The 15,139-nt window shown below is 44.5% G+C and overlaps 1 protein-coding gene across 3 annotated transcripts; it reads right to left on the bottom strand.

Annotated features, from left to right (window-relative positions):
• Nucleotides 1–1,063: 1,063 nt before the first annotated feature.
• Nucleotides 1,064–14,786, bottom strand: HERPUD1 (homocysteine inducible ER protein with ubiquitin like domain 1). Of its 3 annotated transcripts, none has more exons than XM_007432245.4 (8): nt 14,573–14,786; nt 11,504–11,581; nt 11,321–11,392; nt 8,740–8,867; nt 7,836–7,949; nt 5,633–5,977; nt 3,681–3,786; nt 1,064–2,897 (listed from the first exon to the last, which is right to left on the bottom strand). In XM_007432245.4, the coding sequence occupies exons 1-8, from the start codon at nt 14,726–14,728 to the stop codon at nt 2,736–2,738; spliced, it is 1,161 nt and encodes a 386-aa protein (XP_007432307.2). In that variant the 5' UTR covers nt 14,729–14,786; the 3' UTR covers nt 1,064–2,735. The 3 variants fall into 3 exon arrangements, with proteins under 3 accessions (XP_007432307.2, XP_007432308.2, XP_007432306.2); XM_007432246.4 differs by having other exon boundaries at nt 1,064–2,894; nt 11,321–11,395; XM_007432244.4 differs by having other exon boundaries at nt 11,321–11,395; nt 14,573–14,785.
• Nucleotides 14,787–15,139: the final 353 nt, after the last annotated feature.

Below are 15,139 nucleotides of genomic sequence, written 5' to 3' on the forward strand. Positions count from 1 at the left end.
AGTTGGGTTTACTGCAAGCTAGTCAACACTTCATCAGTGTATTGTTAACTTAACTGGCCCCAGGACTTGCTTATGGTGCTTCACTGATGGCAAGATGGCATTTGGCCCAATTCCTAGACAGGCTTGGGTGAAACTAGCAGCCTCTCCCATTGACTACTCCTTATTACAAGGTTACATGGAATCCAGCTTAGATGTGGCACTCCAGCATGTCTTTCTGACCCAACATCTATTCAAAAATGGGTTAACCAAGACTGCATTCCTCTTCTCAACGTAAGTACTCATTTTGTACTCCAAGCTTTGGCAAAAATAGAACCTCACCTGTCAAGTCTCTATCTAGCAATTAGATTCTCCCCGCATCCCTCTGTTCTCCAAGCAAACTCAAGATTAGCTACATAGATTTACTGAAGAGAATTTGGAAGCCACACTCACAAGAGATTCTCCATCTTAAAACACCCAGGAATATTGCCCTTTATATATGTTAGACTGACCCATAAAAACCCTTCCATTTTAGTTAGTGGCAGAAGTTGTAACAGTGATCCTGCCTCTGTATTTTTACGTCTAATGTGATCAGCCACCTATTCACAGATTTATAAAGACCTAAAGACTTCTAGAAGTTGAAAACGGATGCAGGTAAATTGTTAAAGAGAAAACCCACTAGAAAGATCCAGATCCTCAGATATTTATTTATGCAACTTCAGTATTTTATTTTTCAGAGCTGAAGCCCCCTACATTTAAAGGCCAATAGACACATTTAAAAACTTCTGAGAACGTGCTGCATGTCCCTCAAAATGGTTCCTGGGGATCTTTCCCATTCACAAAGCTGGTGGTGATTCTGTGTATTTCTCCCCATTTATTTTTATTTTTGTCCCAAGCACAGCCCTGGGCATTATTATTTTCTAAAAATGCCTCTGAGGCCACATGAGATTAGAGGGCATGAAAACGAAAGTACTGCTTTCTGATGTACCAGTTTCCCATTTAATTTAAAATTAAAAGCTTCTGAGTCTTATCTATGCAGTAACTCCCAAACACTTGCAAACAGAATCTCAGTTTAATAAAATTAAGCTGTAATATATTAAACTTTGTTTAATAATGTGCAAGAAAACAGTTCAGCCATCATGTAATCCACTGTCCTATGAAACTTGCAATATTGACTAGATAGAAAGCATCCAGGTTACAATCCACAATGGTGAAAACACACATTTCAGCATCATCCTGAAATCTAAAGATATAACTGGGAAAATGTTTTTACTCTATATGTAAAATAATCCCTGAGTGGAAAAGGTTTACTTTGGAAAATCATGGAATTCTAAGAGTTCCAGGCAGAGAGGCTTAGTGGAAAAAAAAAAATTATCTGAGCATTGTCACCAGACCAATTAATCAGAACCCAAAAGAATGAAACTTCTTTCCGTAACCTGTACTAAAATGTTCAAGTTAAATGCAGATGATGTTAAAGAATAATATTTTTTCCCCTATATAGGCACCCTGGGTATCTGCAGATCAAGTGAGGTCATCACAACAATATTTAAGTAATTTGCATCAGTCACAAGTGATACAGATTACATAATCACATCAATTGTGCAACAGCAACGCATGATACCATTCTGATGTCACTGCAGCTTTTACCAGATGGCTGAGAGGCCCACACACTCGTCTTTGAACAAAAAGTGCTAGAAATACCCCAGCCTGGGTTCAGATTCCTATTTGCAAAATGAACTGTAGTAATTAGGTGATTCCTCCTACTCAACCTGACCCACCATTGGAGATTCAGACTGTCCCCACTCTGAAGAACATTCAGGGGCAGAAGAGGAAGAACTGTGACGCCCCCTTCAAAATACCCCTCCTCTTCCGTGTGTCAGAGCCTCCAGTTCATGGAGTTATGCTCCACACAACTCTAGATCCGGGCCAATGCTTTTTAATTTATATTTCAGAAAGCGTTATTCATTCACAATACAAATGACTAACACGCAGGGAATCGGCCTAAATATGATATTGAACTAAGACTTAACATGAACGGAAGGGAGAAAATGTTCACAAGTCTTGTTTTGCACAACTCCCATTCACAGGAGATTCTTGAATTTGAAATGTAGTGACAAAAGTACCTGGTTATAAATATATTTACTAGATTGCTGCATCAGAGAAAGCTGCTTGAAAGAAGTCATATTTGCAGTTATCTACCAGGAGACACACGTCCAGACCACGTGTTTACTTGCTAAATTGGCAAAATAGGAAACCCACTCATGCTTTAAGCCTAGGAAAATACTTTCTGCTATACTGTTTAGTATAATAGGCTCGACTGTTACCTTCTGTGGAAAGCTATTTACACCTTATCCTTTAAATGTGTCTGGAAATGAGCACAGCTTTTCTTCATTTTTGGCATTGACTTTCCCTGCACAGTTTTTCTAATATGCTGGTTGCACAAGGGAGCACGCTCAGTGTCCTTGAGCATGAGGTGCACTCCAACTGGAATCGGGTCATCCTGGCTGCTCTAAGCACTTGGCCCCAAAGACAGCTGAGGGACAGAACTTCACACTGCTCTCCACCCACGGCTTCCATAGTCTATCATTCAATTCTCTGAAGCTCTGGGCCAGCATCTCATCGTACCTTCAGCCACACCTGTCTTTAGCTTCTAAGTGCAGATTTGCTCCCTTTTATCCAACGATCTTTGGTCATTTTGGCATTCAAGTTAGTGTCCAGACCAATCTCAGCAGACAGGAAAGCAGAAGCGATGCGCCCAGTTAGTTAGCCACAGCTGGAGGCCCCTCTGGCAGAAGTGAGGCAAAGAAAGTCTTAAAGAAAAGCCAAGCTGTGCTCACAAATGAAAATGTTGTGGCTGGCTGGTTCTCGCGTGCGGCATCCGGTGCCTCAGTTTCATTTTGTTCTCCTGGGTTTTCCTCCTGCTGAGACAAGGGGGGAAAGCAAAGTTTAATTATATGGACACATCTTCCTGAGAGCGTCCAACTGTTTGCATTGTTTAATTAGGCTGAAGCTGAGCAATTCTTTTCTTTTTGCTGATTTTAGACAACGTCTCTGCCAGCACCATTCACTGGATGTCTACTTCATCGTAAACTTCCTGAACTTAAACTATGTCTCTACTCTCAGGTGGGCAGAGTGCCTGTAGAACCAGATGTAACTTTTTAGTAATTTTATCTTTCAAGGCTACTTCAGCCCCCAAGATGAGTATTAATGAGATTATTCACTCGCTGTATCACTACATCATCTTGGCAGGATCAAGGGTATCAAATGGCAACTGACACAGAATAGACATATGCCAGCTTCCACAATCCGGGAATTGAATGTTCTGAACAATAATGGGATGTTGTTCCTCTCTGGGCCCTGCCACACCTCCTCCTGGACTACAGCTGTTCCAAGGATGGTTGGGGGTTTCCAGAAGGAAGTCCTCTAAATGAAACAGTTTGAAATGTATTATGCTGGACAAATCAGGTCTGTCTGGGGGCCAAACCACCCCAGGGACACCTCAACCTATCTCCAGTTCAGATGCTGTACTTCCAGGTATCACTGAATTGCCCTGGAACAGCATGATCATGGTCCAAAGGGAGTCTGAACAATTAAGCACACTTCGTATGGAAGCAAGGCCCCATTGAACAAGCGACTTAAGTTCGCCTGGGAAAATTCTGAAAAATAAAGGTTACGACTATGATGCTATCCTGCGTGAAACTTACTTGTAAATTGTTATTCTGATCTTGGTTAACGGCAGCTTGGAGAGGAGTATTATTCTGTGGTGGCTGGATCGGCCTCCGCCTGAAAGGGAACCAGCCAACCTGGTGTCTAGGAAAAGAAGTTGTTTGTTAGAAAGGCAAAACCCCCTTGAGTCAAGATCAACTTCTGTTTTCTACATAGGCACAACTATGTCTTCTTGGCAGTGATGCAGAAGTGGTCTGCCACTGCCTTCTTTCAGCATGTTTTCTGACTTCCAGTCTAGCCAGCCACTCTCAATTTGCTGGGGAACTCCTTCCAAATATAACTAGAAACCACCCAGCTTTGCTTTTTTAAGCTCAGCCAAGCCCACCAGGTTACAGCCATTTGCTGAGGCATCTCTTAGCTACACCAACTCTTTAAGCTTATACCTAGTCAACAGAGAAGGGGGGGGGGAAAAAGAGCCAGCGTGGTGTAAGGGGTTAAGGCATCCAGCTAGAAACCGGGAGGCCATGAGTTCTAGTCCTGCCTTAGGCACAAAGCCAGCCGGGTGACCTTGGGCCAGTCCCTCTCTCTCAGCCCTGGGAAGGAGGCAATGGCAAACCACTTCTGAAAAACCTTGCCAAGAAAATCGCAGGGACTCATCCAGGCAGTTTCCGAGAATTGGATACCACTGAACAAATTAAAAAAAAAAAGCTGGCTACACAATTAAGAAGTACAGCAAATCAGCAAAAAAGAAGGCACAACACTGAGAAGGAACCTTGTTTACTGCAACAATTAATTGTTGGGTGCCTGCTTTACAAAAAAAAAGAGGGACCCTGAACAATGGGACAACACAGATTTTTAGAGAAGTTGAGGGCTACAAGGGCGAGATCCTAAGGATCTGATTTGCTGGCAACTTTGGGGGAAGCTAGGCCAGTCCTTGTCTGTGTAGCTGGGGTTATGTCTATTGTTAGGGAGAACAGCCCTTTCAGGAGCAGCAGCACCGGCAAAGCCCATTGTTAGGGAGACGGCGTGTAGGGATAATGCTCCACCTGAGGATGAAAGGCTGGGATTAGGGCTGCCCTTGGGCTGGTGAGGCAGCTTCTCTTCTTTGGTTCAGATGGGAGTGCAGGGGGCTTTGTCTAGGGGCAGGGAGGGTCAATCTGGGTCTGATGGCATTAGGCAAAGAGAGGAGCTGGGGCTGGCCCTGGTCACTTCCAAAAGACAGGGAGGAGAAAGGGTGCAGCCTCCATTATGTTTGTGAGATCTGTTTTCTCCACTGCACAGCCTGTGGCTGACTCCCTACGAAGAAAGGAGCGAAATGCTGGCAGCTCCAAGACTCCTCTCAGAGAAGTTCTTCCAATTATGCCACAAGAGAGCTGGGCACACTGCATGGCATGAGCAAGCATCATGGGTGTCATACTAATCTAGGCTTATGAATAAGAAAGAACACCCTTTTGTGAGCGCTGAACTTTGAGTGGGTGTGGCTCACAGGAAATCCTGTTGGCGCAAACTCTGGACTCTGGCTTTGTCCATTCAGAAGGGACTAGAGAATAATGCCATGGCTTGTTTTTAATTCCGGGAACAGCTCTATTCTCTGTCTTCCATCTGGGTGACTGAAGTCACGGGCCGGCCTTTGCCCAACACTTAAGCAGATGAATCAGAGACTTCTGTGAAAGGAGCCTGCAGTTGCTTCATGGCTTCTCCAAAGACTGGGGGAGTATGACGGTTAACTTCAATCCAGGCAAGCAGAACGTGAGACCAGATGGTGAAACACAAGCTCTACTAATGAACAATGGCCAAACCCATACACCTCTGAATGGGCTTAACACTTGTAACCCCAAATCATCATTTCCAGCATTATAATGGAACCACACCAGGTACTCCCACCTCAAGCGTTCAGATGTTCACATGATGTGGCTTTACACCAATATTTTTAGATTAAAGTGATATGCAGAACCCAGCCGCTCCCCCCCTCCAACACAAGCAGACTTACAGGTACATGAGGAGAGTGCCTGCCATCACCAAGACAAGCCTGCTCACGCTGGAGTAAAAGTACACAATGTTGACGAACACATAGAAGAGGGTGGCAGAGTACAGCCAGTCCAACCAGTCGCGGTTGGCTTCTTCATCCTCCTCCATCAGGGGGCCTCCCTGAGCGTTCATGCGCAGGTTTGGGTTAACTCCTGGGTTTGCCTGAGGGGGAGCATTTTGATCGACGGGCGGGTTTTCAGCAGGAAATGGACCGGGAAGAGGAGCTGGGGGGGTCACCGGAGCCACGGAGATCTCCTGGGAACTTCGTGTGGAGGACAAGTCACCTGAAGTAGCATTGGCAGCCATACTGAAGAGAAAAATAAAACAAAACACTACTTTCATGCTGAAAGTAAGGCATGAAAACTGAGTACTGACAGCATCAGGACAGCTTAGTTTGTGAAATATAAACGCATCCTAAATTGTAAGATTTATCACTCTAAAGTGCACTGTACAACCTTTTAAGACAAAATTCAATTCTGGGACTGTCTTCACATAACGCGCTTGATTCAGTCACTGAATTAATCCCTTTTTCTGGAGTCATACAATATATTTAACCATAAGCTAAAACAAAGTGGCTGGATTTACAGAATACACTAAGCCCAAATAAAGTTAGACCAAGGTGCAAATACCAACTGGAAGTCTTCAAACTGTGCAAATTCAGCCAGTGGATGACACAACTATGATATTGCATCTCTGTGGAAGCCTGTATGAGTCTCGGAGAGAAGTGTGCAACGTCACAGCTCGGTTGCTCAGGCTCCCAACCCACGCTCTACTTACACTGGGCCCAGATAAAGCTACGGCAAAAGCGAAGATTGCAACCTGACAGACTGGGCATGCTCTGTGTCCCTTCCATTACGTAGTAACATCTTATGAGATTCAGGAAACAAGCCTTCTGTCATGGCACTCGTCTTGTGGAACAGCACCCCCCACGCCCTGAGATCCAGATGGGCCCAACCCTTCTGTCCCTCTATAAGGTGGCTTTTCCTTCTGGGGCTGGGAAGTTAAGTGAGCTCTGCTGGATACTTGTTGGCTGTAAGATGAAAAGGATTTACAGGTAGTCCTCAGGTTAAGAATGCCCAGTTTAAGGGCAACCCATAGTTAAGGATGGAGCCTATTGTAGCAAAATTCAAGTTAAATACACAATGGTTCGAGTGCATTACACAATATTACTTATACAGTACTATACAATAGTACTGTTCCAGCTTACATACAAATTTGACTTAAGGACAGACCTTGGGAACAGAACTTGTTCTTAAACTTGGGGATTACCTGTATTTAGATCCACAATAGGACAGATAAAAAGAATCTCATACCCTTGCCTCAGAGATGCCCAATACCATCCCTAAATATTTTTATAATATCCTCTCTGTGCCACCTAGAAAGGCATTCACATTAGAAAGATTCAGCATTGTACCCTCAAAGGTGTTCAGAGATTTATTAACATCTCTTACCAAGAAGGCCTCTTTGTGGACTCAGAGGTAGAGAACAGATCCACACATTCTGTTTAGCAGCTCTCTATACTGTGTCTGATTCTTGACAGGGTTGCTCTTCTCTGAACAGAGTTGGCACACAATGTTGGGGCTCTCATCATTCCTGCTCAAGGAGCAGGTGGTAACTGGGCTGGGGGGGGGCTTTGCACAGATTCATCTTGTGTGCCAAATGTAGCCATATGGACCTGGACAGGAAGGCCTTACTCAGTCACTCAGGCCTAGGTCACTTCTTGGTTGGACTACTGAAGGTGCTCTACGTGGGGTTGCCCTTGAAGACCACCCGGAAATTACAACAAGAAATCTCTATGAAAGTTGCAAAATTCTGCATTACAGGAAGTGCTGCTAGAAGATGCTGGGTCTGACTGACCTTCACACAAGAACAGATTTTGTCATGCATGCCAGTTTATGAAGTCCAAATGTTTTTTTTAATTATTCCTTTCTATAAATTGTCTCTATCCAGCTCTGATCTTTTCTGCTAACCTTTTGTCTATTATTGTAAAGCACACGTACTCAAAACACTCACATTCTTCATCTGTACTGACAGCTTCATATTACGTGGAAGATTTTTGACAGTTAACAAATGATTCCTCCCGCACAACACTATATTAGCATGAAAAATGTGAAAGGCTTAGCACGTAACCTCAGATGTAAGGAAAGATTAAAAACAAAACTTACTATTGCATGTAGTATTGTCTTGCATAAAGCTGATGGAACCAGATCTGCAGCATGTGATACGCTGTGTAGGATGAATAGCTCGCTCCTTGAAAGGCGTGTTCAGCCACCTGAGATCTGGTTTAGAAGACACAGAGAAAATGCTGCCGTTATTTTCCTCCTTCTTAACCTATTTAAGGTGTTTAGCAAAGGTTCGTGTGATGCTGTAAGCTTCAAATCAAGAATTTATGTTTATGTACCTGAAAAAAGAATGTAACGATGTTACAGTCAGCTTTGTTAATGGAAGGAAAGTGTCTCTGGGCTAGCAAAGGTTCATAAACCCCCAGCCTCTATTCATGCTTCCTGACTTTCACCAAGGCTGAGCGAACAGGTTTGGGGAAGGTGTTTGCCTTGCCATCATGAAGAGGGAAGACAGAAAGTTTGTCCTGCTCTTTCATTCTAACTGAAAAATGCCTGCCTTTTCTTCCAGCCTCCTATAAATATCAACAGATGAAAGAGAGGCACGGAAACCACCAGCTTTCCTCCCATTTCTAATGACACAAAGGAAAGACGTGTAGTCACCCCTCTTACCAAAAGGATTTTCTGATGCTCATGAAATGCCTCATTCATATTCGGGCGCAAGCATTTAATCCTGTCCACCCTGCAAGTCTTACATGGCAACACCTGGCTGAACTTAAGAGATGGTGGAAAACTAAGCACAGTTGAAAGGTTGATGGGATATAAGAATACAAAATCCCAGGACCTGGAGAGTCCAAAACACTTCCCAGAAGAAAACAATGCCACCCTGCTTCTGTGCTGAGGCCAGGGAACTACACGGATGTGCCCATAAAGTTACCAGGACTAGAATTCAAATCAGAGACATTTCTCTTCTACGACCCCACAGGAAGAACCGGACACTCAAACGTACCTCGTGCTGGCTTCCCCTGCTGTGACAGACTGGCTGAGGGCAGCCTGCCTTTGGCTACAAGCAGCACTTGGAGGAAGGACCGATGGATCCTGGTCCAGCGATGTGGAATGCTGCCTGGTTTCACCCATCTAAACAAACAAGGATTTACCGCTGCATTTTAAAACTGGCTTCAAAATGTCTGTTCCAACTCGCTCACCTCCATTTCAGGCCCCCACACGACCCCTCTGAAGCAAACAATTCCATTTTGTTAGGAAATCATAGGTAACAAGGGAAGGATAATCTATACCAGAACGTTCAATTGTTGACAAAGCCGCCTCTCTGGGGAGCCCACAATGCCTGATTTCCTCCAATGTCCTCATTCAACCTAAAGAACAATGGCTAGGTTCACCCAGTCTGCTAAGCCAAACAGAGCCAGTAAGCCATTATTTCCTGAGCTGCCTAACGTGGAAATCGGGTCACTGTGTCTTGTTCAATAAACCAGAGCTGAAACTACTCCTGGCTTTCTGTGCACTCAGCCCCTGTATCAGTTGGCTACTGCCTTACACCCTAGAACAGTGTTTCTCAACCTCAGGAACTTTAAGATGTGTGGATTTCAACTCCCAGAATTCCCTAGCCAGCAATTTCCCAGAATTCTTCAACCAGGAATTGAAATCCACATATCTTAAAGTTCCCGAGGTTGAGAAACACTATCCTAGAACGACATTCTTCTTAGTTCAACAGACCCAATTCCCTCCTTTCCAGCACTGCCTGTCAAGAAGAAACAACTATCCCTCATGTGGTTCACCTGAAAGATCTTACATCCAGTAATCATCTGTACCTGTTGAACATCTGCCCTCTCCAAAAAAAAAAGCCCCATAACTGCTCATTACCTTTACACTATAGAAATCTTGCCAGGTTAACAAAATCTCGGGATTTCTGGCTTCATGTACACCTCTTCTGCACTCTTCCTACGGCTAAAGAAAGCCTGAAATTTGGGCAACATTTTTAAAAGACTGATTCTGATTTGAAAAGCCTACAATCTAACAAGTCAAGATGTTAGTTCTTCCCCTCCTGCCACTTCTACAGATGGAATATCTCCCAGGGCCAATGCCTAAGCACCACCACACAGCTGCTTTTGGCTTCCTGTCACTTCAAGTCGCCTCACCCGTTTTTTTCCATGATTGACACCTGTAATTATTGTTCGTTTTAATTTCCCAATTAAAAAAAAATATACCTGGAGAGTTCTGTCCTCTCCCTGTTGAGTCCCCTCAAGCACCACCTTACAAACAAGCATATTTGCAAAGCTAGCCACCCTGGGTTGGTGCTTCTGCATATTTTGGTGAACAGCAGCTTCCGGGACAGAGCTGTCGCATAGCAACAGCCTGTTTCTGGCAGAAGAGACCCACTGCTGCAGAGGGGAAGTTGGTGTACAAGGATGGGAAATGTGTGGCCCTCAGATGTCACGCAGGTAACAGAGCCAAGAGTTAGCAACTGATCAACACATGGAGGACCACCGGTTCCCTTTCTTGCTTTTGGAGTAGTCAAGTGTGAAACAATGAAATTTACGTTTCCTGAATACAGAAGTGGTTTCATACATGGATGGAGGTGGTCTCTTGCTTAGTAGCTTAACCCAGTATCAGAAAATTCAGCCAGGCATCATCGCTTGCAAGACTGGGGAGTCTTTGAGGACCTACTAACTTGCTGCTCCTTTTCACCATTTATACTCCTCCTCCTCCATCCTGCCTTTATTCTGCTCAACTCAAGGTAGCGTACGTAATGTTCCCTCTTCCTATTTTGCCCACAACCACCTCCTTGAAGAAGGGGACTGGCCCAAAGTCACTCAGTCGGCTTCTGTTCCCAGAGAGGACTAGAGCTGACATCTTCTGGTTCCTAGCCCAACACCTTAACCATGACACCAAACTGGCTTTCCTTGTTCCAGCTTAAAGGAGAATGGGCTAATAAGGAAGAGGTTTCAGGAGGAGCTGGAGCTGCTGTTGCCGCTTCTTTGCTCACAGGTTCTTCACTTGGCCAACAGGTTTACTCTGAAAGAAGCCCTCAAAAAGCATCTTCCCTGAAGGAGTCAGACTCTAAGGAACTGGTTTATATCATAATGTCTCCTCCATAGCTTCCCCTGCTCTATAGCTATGCATTTACGTCAACAAGTGCAGAATCATCGGCCAGAAAAACTAGACACTAAGGTAATCAAAACACCTGAGATATATCACCAGCATTTACCACTATTGTTTCAAGCTGATCTGAACAATTCTGAACTAACTAGCATCTACAAACTAGTTTCACTACATATGCCACTTTTACTTTACCAGTTTCAAAGAAAAGAGCACAGAGTCTTAAAAGCCCAGACGACCAAGATGGGACAACTTAGAAGAGCAGCTACCTTCCTTACTGCTTCATAATAAATTCTCCCGGATATGATAGAAACCAGTGTTGTATTAGATGGAGGTTTGCAAGATAACATTTGTGCTCTCAAAATACTATTCTGACTCCTCTCAGCATAAATAAGTTACAGACCAGATGTTCCAGTTTAATATCTGTTATCAAAAGTCAGTGATAAGCTAGCATCTGAATCACTACTTCTCAATACCTTCATGTCAGTTTCTTGCATCTTTGGCAAATTCTTAGAGTTGCACACCAAATGGAGAGCATGAACCGTCTCCTGCTGAAACAGAAAGCATATTAAAGTTTCAAAGAAGGATTCAGTGGAGTATATTTTCTTGATACTTCATTAATTATGGAAAGCAATCCCAGCACGTAATATATCACATACTTTGGTGAGGACCTCTTGTAGACAAAGATGATCATGCAACAACTTTCCAGAATAGATCAACCTCTGAGCGTCTTCAGGCTGGGAAGGAAGAAAACACAGCAGTTAAAACCTATTTTTAGAATTCAGCAAAAGACGTAAGGTTCCTCATTTTTGTAATTATGCAAGGATGGATTTTTGTCTTAAATTATAAAAAGCTGATCTTTGGACAACCAGCTGAGCAAGAAGCTTTAGGTCCAGTCTCAAAAGGAAAACACTTCCCCCTTAAAGAATGAGGCTATAATTGGATTCCAGTTGTTTCATCAACCTAGTGACTGAACTGTAGTTGCACATGGAGCTTGTCCTTCATCAATAGGCTAAGATTAGCTAAATCACTGCAACAAATACCAACTGCACAGAAGAGGTTACAGAAGGAGCCAGAGAGCTGGCTGTAAATACTGAAACTGGTTTCAGTCTATTCTAGAGAGGCAGCTTTGTTTAAAAACAGAAAAAGAAGCTGCTGGTTATTTAAGATTTGTTAGTTATCCACCTGTATTTTATGGCTTAGATTGTTTTCCTTTTCTTACTAAATTTTCTATATTCTTTTAGATGTGTATCAGCAATATTTATACATGCTATAATATATATATATATATATTACAGCATGTATATAAATATGTATTAAAAATGGAACTCTCTACTCCTGGTTCTGACCAGGGCAACATATGGCCACCTCTGAAACCAGGTAACACTGTTCACCTTGGAAGAAGGCCAAACTTCTGCAATTATCAGCAACCTAGGCCAAGTTGACAGACATTTATGTTAATTATTGACATGAGTTAGGAACCTTTATCATGCAACCTTTTCTTCTGATTGCTAATCAGCAGGTGAAAGGAGATTTCTATAGGACTCTTAATTTGCACAGCAACCCCATGTTTTGTCTTTAAACTGAGGCACTATCCTTGGAAATTCACAGCACATTTCTTTCAGATGTAAGGACTGGTTTCTATGCTAGCCTTTTCCAACCAGACACCCTCCAAAGGTGTTAACAGCACCGCCCCCAAACATCTGGAGGATATCAAGCTGCTCTGCACCTCAGTTTTGTAGCTGGCACCTTTTATGGTCAGAATAAAACATATTTCCTTGCTTCAAGAAATCCTTGCACTGGAAGACTAAACACAAATTCAAAACTGAAAGGGTCAAACCCTAACATGCCATTGTACAATCTCTACCAGCAATCAACATGCTACACTGCACGTTAGGTCTATCAACAGGTCAAAAGAGCTAGCTAGCATGTAAAGCCACAACAAAAAATAGATGGGCGACATTGAACTACAGTACCCAGCATGTACCATCAGTGGCCTTGGCGAATGACGTTGCTGCAAAACACCTCCCAAATTCCTGGAAAGGTCACACACCACCCAGCCTTGGAATATTTTGTATTACAACAAGCTACCTCATGTTTAAGATCGTTCTTTTGTCCCTTCATCTTCCCTGTACATGCAATTAAAAGTTTTTATCATTTTCACTCCTGTACCACCACGCAATATCTAGGCAATACCAATCAACTAAATTTTCTTATGAAGCCCTTCTTGTCATTAAATGGCCAAAATACCAAGCAAAAAATAAATAAATGTAGAAATGCACAAATATATTTATGAAATCTTCCAGAAACCTCTCTTCTCCTTTCCAGTTAACTTTAAACAAATAAAATACTGCCAGTCAGCTACCAGTTGCACCATCTGCTTTCCAAAGCAAAGAGTGTAAAAAAAAAAATTGTTTTGAGGAAGAAAAAGATACAAAAAAGCAACTGTTTACACTTTTTTCTGCTTTAAGCACTAGCTTTAGAAAGAGTTTAAAGATATTTCTGAATTCTAACAGCAAAGAAGAGAACTTGTTCGCAGGAAGATGCTTTGAAAAAATTTAGAATACGTAAAGAATTTCATTGCAAAGAGCAATAAATGAAAAGCAATATACAACAAGGACAAAATGTTATTTCTCTTCCCATTTAGTTGCAGGATCTAGAAAGTTTCATAATATATGTACTGCTTACTGATGTGGAGAAGGCATTTCACTTTGGTCTTATGTGCTGAAAAGTTACAACTCTCAGAAGCAAACAAAACAGGAAATGATGAAAGCTTCTGATCTGATTTACCCAAAAGCACCAACACTCCCAGAATGTCATCATTCTAAACATTAACAATTTCCATAAAAATATTGCAAGAAAAGTGGGCCTGGCTGGTTCCCTACACAGTCACCACCACACACAGCAAGGATTTTTTTTTGAGGCAATCCCCTTCTACAGCCAAACCTAACTCAAAAGGGGTAAAAGATCAGGGTAAACCCTTGCCCCTTGCTCAGATTTTTGGTGAAAATTCAAAATACACAAGGGACATCTATGGTGTGCACAGCAGGCAGCGCCAGGGAGTGACAGAGAAATTCTTTTAAAATCGTGGAACAGGACACCCAGCTCCAGTGGCTGATCCCGGCTGACCTCAAAAAGCTCAGCAGAATCAGACCTTGGTTAGTGCTAGAATAGGACACCACCAGGAAATCCAGGATGGCTTCTATCTTTCCAGTCTGTCTGGGATTTTCTGCATTTTTTCCCCCTTTTTCAGATGTAATAGGGTCCTTGCTCTGAATTACATGGCGGAGCAAATGCACCCTGCACTTGCTCAGAGGCTCCACCCCCCGGCCTGGTGCCCCCTTCCCCCCTAGAGAAAGCGAGGCTGGGCAAGGGGGCCACCTGCTGGGGGGTCAGGTCATCCCCACCAGCACCACGCTGGAGAAGGCCAACAGGGGTTCCTTGCTGGCAGGGGACCACTCCCATCATCCCCAGCCGCGCCATTGGGCAACGGCGGCGGGGGAGGACGCCCAAGCCCATCTTGGGGACGCCAAGGCAGGGAGAAGGCGCTTAAGCTCCACCGGGCCCCTTCCTAGTAACCCACCCAGAGTCCCGCGGCCCTTCGCACGCAGCCCCAGCCAGCAAGCGAGCGGGGGTGGAATAGACTACGCCTGTCCGAGGAGGCTCCCCTTCGCGTGGGAGGAAGGGAAAGGGGAAGGGCGACCGCGCATGCGCGCCTCACGGCTCACCGGTGCGTCCGGGTGAAGGCGTCGGAGCTCCGCCTTGAGGCGCCGGACACTCCAGGAGCGCCGGGCCGTCAGGAGCAGGTCCGTGTGCCGCTGCGCGGGGCTCTTGACAACAAGGCCCACCTCGTCCGCCGCCTCCTCGGTTCGCCCGCCGTCCATCCTCCGCTGCCTCGAAATCCACCCGCTCCCTGCCCGCCCTTTTCGGTCGACGACAGCGCAACTCTCGTGACGACGGCTCCTTTTATAGCCTCGCCGGCGGCTCAGGCCACGCCTCCCTATCGTCACGACGTCGCTGTGGCCTCCGGGGATTGGCCTCCGGAGCGACACTGATTTCAGACGTGGACCTATTAGGAGTTGCCGCTGGCGGGAGAGGATGGAGGGGAAGGCGCGATAGGCAGGGCGAGGTCTAAAGAACCTGTCAATCTGGAGGCGGGAAGTTGATCTTGGCCAGTACACAGCAGAGGCGAACAGGGTCCTCTTATTGGACTACCACTCCCATGATTCCTTGCCTCCGGCTAGGTCGGCGGGGGTTGAGGGGAGTTGAAGTCCAAAATCTCAACAGGCTTCCTC

This window comes from Python bivittatus, unplaced genomic scaffold, assembly GCF_059951505.1.
Source record: "Python bivittatus isolate LINGU-HERP-01145 unplaced genomic scaffold, Pbiv_v1 ctg000190_np1212, whole genome shotgun sequence".
Lineage (NCBI taxonomy): Eukaryota > Metazoa > Chordata > Lepidosauria > Squamata > Pythonidae > Python > Python bivittatus.